Source organism: Epinephelus moara, chromosome 17, assembly GCF_006386435.1.
Source record: "Epinephelus moara isolate mb chromosome 17, YSFRI_EMoa_1.0, whole genome shotgun sequence".
Lineage (NCBI taxonomy): Eukaryota > Metazoa > Chordata > Actinopteri > Perciformes > Serranidae > Epinephelus > Epinephelus moara.
Window position 1 is genome coordinate 6,986,267 of NC_065522.1, and position 8,638 is coordinate 6,994,904.

Here is an 8,638-nt window from a genome sequence, read left to right on the forward strand (position 1 = left end):
CAGTATACATGTGTGACAATAATCATATGTGTATAATAACAGTAGAAGTATGACTAATGACTAATGATGGCAGCAGCAGCAGGAGGCATCTGGCAGGACCACGGCAGCAGCACAGTATATGTGTGTTTATATCTATATCTATCTATATATATGTATCTATCTATCTATCTATCTAGCTATCTAGCTATCTATCTATCTATCTATATATTCCACTCTGGGGTTGAGGTGAATAAAATAACTGTGTTGTGACCTAAATAACATGCTGTTGCTATCTGCAGAAAGTATTAAAGCATGAAATCCCGCATCTTTAATGTATGAAAGCATCCTGAATCATAACTACATGAGTGCCGTTTGTAACAAACCAAACCTCGTGAAAATCAGTTGAAAATTCAGTGAGTTATTCTATTTTACTTGTGCATACAGCTCCTTCCTCAATAGAAGTGAATGCACTGTGGAGGCGAAACGAGACCCATCCAAGATGGCGGCCGGCGAGGACGCGCTCAGGCAGTCGATGCGGTGTCTATGTATATATGTCTATGTTCCCCACTGGTATGAACCAGGAACTCTCTTGCTGTGAGGCAACAATGCTAACCACCTTGCCACCACCACTATATCAGTGAGCTTATATTATCAGCCAATGGGGTTATCACAAATATATCAATATGTTGGCTAGAGACAAATTTCTACCAGTTTTAAGAGGCTAGTGTTGATATTTGGAGGTTAAAAAAACATAAACAAAAAAAAAAAACCAGTAGCAGATATTTGTGGTTTAATGTAGATGTATGAGTACTTTTAGGAAGGATCCCTTAAGTTATTTTCTGAAAGTATTGTGCCCAAGTTATGTAGCCTAGTGCGTGAGACATTTTACAGTTCAAACCCAAACACACGACTAAGTCTGTGGCCATGCTAGGAACACCGAGACTGTACATTATCATGCTTTGAGCTAAATGCTAAGATGCTCACATTGACAATGCTAACATGCTAATGCTAGTCAGGTATAATGTTTACCATGTTCACCAGCTTAGTTGTAGCATGTATGCATGCTAACATTTGCTATTTGGGACTGTGCTACAGACTGTACACAGTTGACTATGTCAATTAGCTAGCTTGGCAAATTAGCTTACCAGCCAACATGATCCACGATACTAACTCATGACAAAATGTATTTATTTAGCCAACAATTGTACAGTTCTGTATCAACTATAAATGATACAGAATGGTACAAAGTGCTTTTTACTAGCCAAGAGTGATATGGGGCATTAAATATAAAGAAGGAACAGCTGAGGCTGATGGGAACTCTGTTAGTTTTTCAGGTATTTGAAAGATATGCAGTAAGGTTATATCAGGTGATATACTGGCTCAGCGGATTTTTTGTCAGGCTAATGTCTTTTTTAAAAATGTGTAAATTTAAGGGAAAACATTTTGGCAGATCTTTTTATGAAAATTGTATTACATAATAAAATAAGCAGATGTTGTTTATATTAATAACTCCCTTAAGGTGCCTTGACATGAATTAAAGAGAAATTGATGAATAGACTGTGTTTCATACAGATACAGGTGAAAGTCTGCCACCTGTAGGACTTTAGGTACAGTTATACTGTCACGTGTGTATGTCTAACACATTAATGGATTTCCACGTTATGGACTGTAGAAGATGGACTGTATGTTGAAGGTGCTTGAATGCACAGTCTCTGAGGTTAAAGCTGAAGTGAGTGTCACATCTCTGCTCAGCAGGTTTACCTGTGACAGCTGAGGACACTCATGGTTAATGATTGACAGCCACTGATATCAGAGTAGGATGTTTGCCCTCGGGTGCTGGGACCTTTTGTGAGCTGAAACACTTGGTCTGTTTTAGCCTTTATTAGTGTGTGACTGCGTAGGCACGTGTAACTTAAGTTCTGATATGTCCTCTGAGTCAGTGTGTGTTTAAGCATGTAAAGAAGAGGTGTGTATGTGTGGTTAAGAAGAGCGACTCAGAGGAAAAGAACGAAAGACGGACAAAGAGTCCTTGAGAGTGAGAGTGCTCCGCTGCCTGTGTGTGTGCCATTTTTTTGCATGTGTGTATTTGCTCTGGTGACGACATAGCTGCAGGTTGGGGCAGGGTGGGCGTGTGTGTCACGCTGTGTGTGAGGGCAGTATCCTGAGCTCCAGGCTCTCAGTCATTCATTCAGACTCACACACACACAGGAGGAGGTATTGCTCACTGGTGCTCAGACACACACAGAGGAAGAGGAGGCAACAGCGAGAGACAAGGTAAGACCTGCAACTCTGTCTTATTTAATAATTTTGTTATTGCTACACTGTCATTCTTTTAACATTAAATATGTGTTTCTACAAGTTTATGTAAGAAAACAAGTCATAACTCTCTTGTTTCTTTTCACAATGAAAAGAGGGATGTTAAATTCATTATTCAGAACTGTTTGTTTGATTTTCTCATATTGTGTCTTTCAATTTTTGACATCTTTTTGTCATTCTGCTTTCCTTCTTATATTCACCCTCCATTTTCTTCCTTTGTGATTTTGAACAGATTATGTGACATATGACATTACCTACAACTAGAATATCTGTACCCTGCAAAGCACACATTTACACAAAGGTCACTGCACAGGACGTCGTATTTACTCTCCTGCCCAGGACTAGATGCTCATACTGCTCTCATGTCTGTACTGTAAATGTGAAGGTCCAGCCAGCAGCCAGTTAGCTTAGCTTAGCATAAAGACTGAAAACAGGGGGACACAGCTAGCCTGGAGGATGGCAGTAAGTCACTGCTCCTTCAAAATCACAACCTGCTTTTTGAATGAAGATATGAATGAGATATAATTAGTTTGTTGTAGAAGCTCTGGCAGGCAAATATTCAGGCAGAAGCTAATAGGCTGGTTCATTTTTAAGCTGCCATGCCAAGTTTTTGCAAAAATTAATTATTTAATTTGCTTGTAGTCAAATGTAGATTCATGCAGGAAATATCAAAAGTGTACTCAAACAGAGTGGTATTTGTGCAGACTTCTTTTTTGCAAGGCTATATTGTAAAAGATCTTATCACCACTGAATCCAGCTTTTTTCCAAGTCTGGTGACAGCCCGATCAATATCACAGTAGCTGTTTTATCCTTGGTGGCTGATGGAAAAATAACCTGCTCTGACAATGAAAATACTCTCTCATATTTGTCAAAACTGGTGAATCTGATCCTATATACCCTTTATACAGTACTGACATTGAGCTAATAGTTATGCTGACTTTGGCATGGAGAGGTAGTCCGTATGAGGTCATTGATTTTGGCAGCTGTACAGCATCCAACTGGTTAAATTAGTGTCAAAGTCTGCGTCTGTGTGTGTGCATGTGTGTTTGTCTTGGGTTGTAAGTACATTGTGTCTTTAGCTTTGGCATCCAGTTATCATCACAACCCTGATAACGCTGACCTGCGTGTGCACACTCACTCACTCACACACACACACACACACACACACTCGGTCATGTAGAAACAGAACTACTGGTGCAAAACTCTGAAACTGACAGTCTGTTATTTTGTTCCATAAACATCTTGTGATGGATTGCTCGGCAGATACTATAAGTAGTTCAGTGTATACCATTCACAGCAGCATTTACACAGATAAAACATGTCACACAAACCCATGACTCTGACATTATCTTCCATCTATGGTCTCATTTCATGGCATTTTCTTTCCACTTTACTCTCCTTTTTCCGTCTATCACCTCTCCTGAACTTTGGCTCATATGAAATTCTCTGGGGGCTACTTTGTAATGTTTAAGGATATGTGTATGTTCTCTTAAGAAGGCGATCCAAAGAGTGAGGGTGAGGATCATGTAACGACATTAATCTCTAATCTCTCTTGCCCCTATCTTTCAGAGGTGATTAAAAAAAAGGAGCTGCAAAGCACTAAAACAAAAGAGTGAAAGAAAAACAAGAAAAGATGACAATTGGCAAGAACTCCAGGAAAAGCTCTGTGCGGAGCTCCATCCGGGCCCCAAAGTTCCTGGACAAATCCAGTGGCTTCTACGGTCGCCTTGATGAGCCTGAGACTGCCGGAGAAGGGGAGGAGGTGATGGGAAAAGAAGTGGAGGAGAGGTGGAGTGGTACGGAAGAAAGCAACACACAGGGCAGCAACCAGAGCTTAAGTGTGATGCAAAACTCTGGGTCACATGAGAGGGAAGAGGCCGCCGTGTTCGACTTCAACGAAGGAATGATGGAAGACGACGGGGAGACTCTCCTCCAGAGGAAGTCCAGCCGCCGCAGCAGCAGGTGGAGAAGAAGCTCCAGGAGGAAGCAGAAGGAGGGGAAAACCGATGGGAAAGCAGCCTGGGATGAGAGGCCGAGCCTGGGCACAGAAAGTCCAGCTGACCCAGACGTCCTGGAGGACACCAGGGTGATAATTGAGGTAGAGATGGAGAAAGCGAAGAAGATGGAGGAAGAGAAGGCAGGAAGGGGGAAGGAGTCGACACTTGTGCACTTCCCGGTTCGGGAGGATGCAGACGACCAGGTCCTGATCAGAGAGAAGAAGAGGGGGAGAGAAGAGGAGGGGGAAGAGGAGAAGAGGATGAAGAGGGAGCAAGAGGAGGGGATGAAAATGGTGAAGAGGAACACAGTGAAGAATTACCGCAAGGTGAGAGACAAAGAGCCTTAGTTGGTTTCTATTGATTTATTATTAACATATTTCAACAAACTTAAATGAACTTTTGCTTTCTGTATCTTATATTTGCATAAATCTGAACATTGAGCTTCACCCTGTCTGGTTAAACTTTAAGCCCCTCGATATTACATAACCGAGTCCTCAGACTTCGTGGAACAAAGGGGTAAAGTTCTCCTTCAACATCATCCACATACTGCACAGCGGGCTATTAATCACCATGGAAACTATCACCTTAATAACAGACTGCCAGCGGGGTCAAGGTACAGCAGCCATTGGTGCATGTCACCAACTCATTAGGTTACGTCCTTTGATGGGATATTTTTCCTTTGCGTCATATTTAATGACATGAGAAAATGAAGCTGGAACAGAGGTTTCACTAAAAAGGCTTTTAGCTGTACAAGTAGAGTGGCGCCACCGTCAATGGACTGCGTGTACCCTCACCTGATTCACAAGTTCCCACCGATTTCTTGCTTCCTTTGAAACACATGCACAGGGGTGACATTCCTGAGCGTCCTATATCGTCTTTGATCAGTGGAACGAAGTATGGCAGTGCTGACCCGCCTACTAGGCTCACACCATAAAAACATTCCACTGCTGTTAACCAATCAGCTCCGCCCGCAGGCCTCGCAGTCTGACCTCGGAGTTTGTGTCTCCACAATATTAGTTTTATGTATAAGAGTGAGTGTGCACAGAATAACTCCATGACATACTGAAAATGAGCATCCTGTCGCTGCTCAGTGTCTGTAAGTGCTAGCTTAATATTCCTGAGTAACATAAAATCACCAGTAACCATAGAAACAGGCTTAGAGCTTTTTTATTGTTTTTGCTCTCTGCTTGTGATACATTGGCTCATTACGAGGCCGGGCAGGTTCTCATTCTGTTTCTGGTTCTGTTTCTTCTTCTTTTGGGTCTGGTTCTTGTTCTTCCTCTTCTTCTTCTTCTTCTTCTGGTTCTTCTTCTTCCTCTTTTGGTTTTGGTTCATCCTCTTCTCCTTCTTCCTCCTCTTTTGATTCTGGTTCCTCCTCTTCTCCTTCTTTCTCTGGTTCTGGTTCTGGTTCTTCCTCTTCTTCTTTTTTTTCTTGTTCTTCATGTGGGTCTGGTTCCTCCTTTTCTCCTGGTTCGTCTTCTTCTGGTTCTTCTTCCTCCTCTTTTGGTTCTGGTTCCTCCTCTTCTCCTTCTTTCTCTGGTTCTGGTTCTGGTTCTTCTTCTTCTTCTTCGGTTTCTTGGTCTTGTTCTTCCTCTTCTTCTTCTTGTGGGTCTGGTTCTTCCTTTTCTTCTGATCCGTCTTCTTGTGGTTCTTCTTTCTCTTTTGGTTCTAGTTCCTTCTCTTCTTCTTCTTCTTCCTCTGGTTCTTCTTCCTCTGTTTCTTTTCCGTCTGGTTCTGCTTCTGGTTTTGCCTCTCCCTCTTTGTTTTCTTCTGGTTTTGGTTTTCCTTCTCCTTCTTCTTCTTCTTCTTCTTTCTACCATGAAATCTACCTTCCCATGCATGTAAATAAACGAAACATTGCACATAGGTAAGTCCTATACCAACGTTTCTCAAACAAAATTTTGGGCTAATCGTTCTGATGATGGCACTACAAAAACCATCACATTTTCAGGTCCCTACATGTTTCAGTGGTCAACACTGTATTTTAAAGGAAGTTCCTTGCAACAACTGCATAGTTTTGCATCACCCACAGAGACAAGAGAGACATTTGTATACTTCTGCTTATTTCCAGTGAACTGCCAGTGTAAACTGAAGAGCCTTTTAGTCAGTACACAGCAGGTCAGCTGAACATGCAAAAATGTGACCTTCCTCTACAAGGAAGCAAACCATTCAATATAAATACATAAATGGAAATGAAAGTTTCCATTAATAAATAAATATTAATGAATAGCTAGTTGGTTTTAAACAGATACGTTTGTTCAAGGAAATCTACAACTGCTTAAAAATTCAGCACATGTAAGAATATTCTAACAAAAAAAGTCTCTGAACCGATCCCTATTTTCCCTTTAATTAGTACTAAACTGTGAAATTGTTTCCACAAACCTTTTATGGAAATGTGTGGATTTTTAAAATAAAAATGGCCACACTAGCCATATATTGACCATATTGACCATATATGTGCTCTTTTTCCTATCAGGCCTTGGACCGAGCTTTTCGTCGCGGCTGGGAGGCCTTCATCACCAACCTCTACAGCGTCACGCTCACACCTGTGACATCATCCTCACCAACATCTTCTTCACCTTTGTCGAAGAAGAAACAGCAGAACAACTCTGTGCTAGCCGAGTGTTGGTAGAACTGGAGAGTGACATGGACAATAAAACGACCCCCTCTCTAATATTTAGTTTTTTCAAATCATGATTATGCACTGTGTTGTGACAGACAGTCCTGCCTTCACTAGGGACTGTTATAGTCACATGATGTGTTTGAGTCACGCAGTAGGCCTCAGAAGCATTAATTATTTATGTAGGTTACTGAGTCGTAATTACTCATCATAAAATGTACTGCCTTGTCTCATTGTGGTGCACTTTGGTTTGCACACAGACTGCAGGGTATTCAGTTTTACTTTATGTTTGGGAGAGCCAAGCTGTTTATATTACATTGAAGTCTATGGGACGGGCTTGAATGGAGAAGTCCGGTCTTTATGTTACTGAGTTCAGCGGCTCCTGGTTCACCTCTACTATGTTGCTAAGTTCAGATTATGTCTTCAGCTCCTTACATTTGGTCCACTATTAGGAGCTCAGAGAACAAATAATCCGTCTTTGGTTTAGCACTATGAAACTACCAAAGTGTTGATGTGCAGCCAAAAGGAGTGGAAATTTTCAACTGCATATGCGATGACTGATTAGTGGACTTAAGTTCTGGAGATATTCACATTTTTGTATGTTAATCAGTGCCATTTATTGCTGTTTGGTAGTTAATCAGTAATGAGAGGAGGACAAACACACAGCTAATCAGTGTTAGATATTGTGATAGTGATTAACACACATTAGTACGTTAATATCTGTGGAGAGATTGCAGTTTTTTAGCAATGTTAACCTACTTAAACAGGGCTTTTCCATCTGTGTGCGCACAGGAATACAGAGGCGCACAGCTTGTCAGTGTTTGACTTCCTCACTGTGTGTTCTGGTGAAGGTTATTTAACCTGAAGGGACGGGGCAGGGGAGTGTACAACAGTGTTAAACAGAAAGGAGAAAGAGAAACAGATATTTTTTATAGCCTGGTCATAAATCAGCACTAAACACAGTAATAAGACTCTTCACCATTGCAGCTGCACATCATGTTTATTAAACACGTTTAAGTGATCCAGGAAATTTTTCAATGTATGAATGACTGACCCTCGCTAAAATGGAAAATGCAATGTTAACACCAAGCTGTAATTGCTGTAAATGCTGTAATTTCCTGTTGTCCGCTATGTATTTGGCTTTTATTGCCTCAAGTGTTCTCTTGCAGACCAGACTGAATAGGTGGGGAAACTTGTGGTTGTACATAATGAATGTCTTAATTTTTATAAAGATTCTTTTGTATCCTAATCAAAGCTTCTGAAGTCATGAACCGTAACAAGAAGCACTTTTCTGAGTAAATAAAGACTTAATTTATTGACCTGGTCGTGTTTTTGTGTTTCAGGATGAATACGGTATAAATAAATCAGCCTTGATTTGAATACGCTAACGTCAGAGTCATTGTTATAAGGATAAATCAGACTGAATTAGATGTTAAAGGCAGCATCACATCGTGTCCTAGCAGTTGTTGTTATGACATTACAAGCAGTCAATAAGTGAGCTATGAAAACACTTAAATCAAAATGAAGATATAGCTTTAACCTGCTGACTTTTGATGTAGTGTCTAAGTTTAAATATTGGTATCTAATCTAAAATAAAACTATATTTCTATGGGACCAGTCCTAAGGGAACATTTTCATTGTATGACAAACATGTTTTACCTTGCCTTTATAGTAGGCTACAAGTACTGCTGGAGCACAGGTGCTTCAAAACGGCTTCCCATCTCAG

The 8,638-nt window shown here is 40.9% G+C and overlaps 1 protein-coding gene across 1 annotated transcript; it reads left to right on the plus strand.

Moving 5' to 3' along the window:
- The first annotated feature begins 1,950 nt into the window (after nt 1-1,950).
- Nucleotides 1,951-8,231, plus strand: sb:cb1058 (uncharacterized protein LOC394209 homolog). The gene is made up of 3 exons (XM_050067203.1): nt 1,951-2,253; nt 3,865-4,618; nt 6,769-8,231. The coding sequence occupies exons 2-3, from the start codon at nt 3,929-3,931 to the stop codon at nt 6,922-6,924; spliced, it is 846 nt and encodes a 281-aa protein (XP_049923160.1). The 5' UTR covers nt 1,951-2,253; nt 3,865-3,928; the 3' UTR covers nt 6,925-8,231.
- Nucleotides 8,232-8,638: the final 407 nt, after the last annotated feature.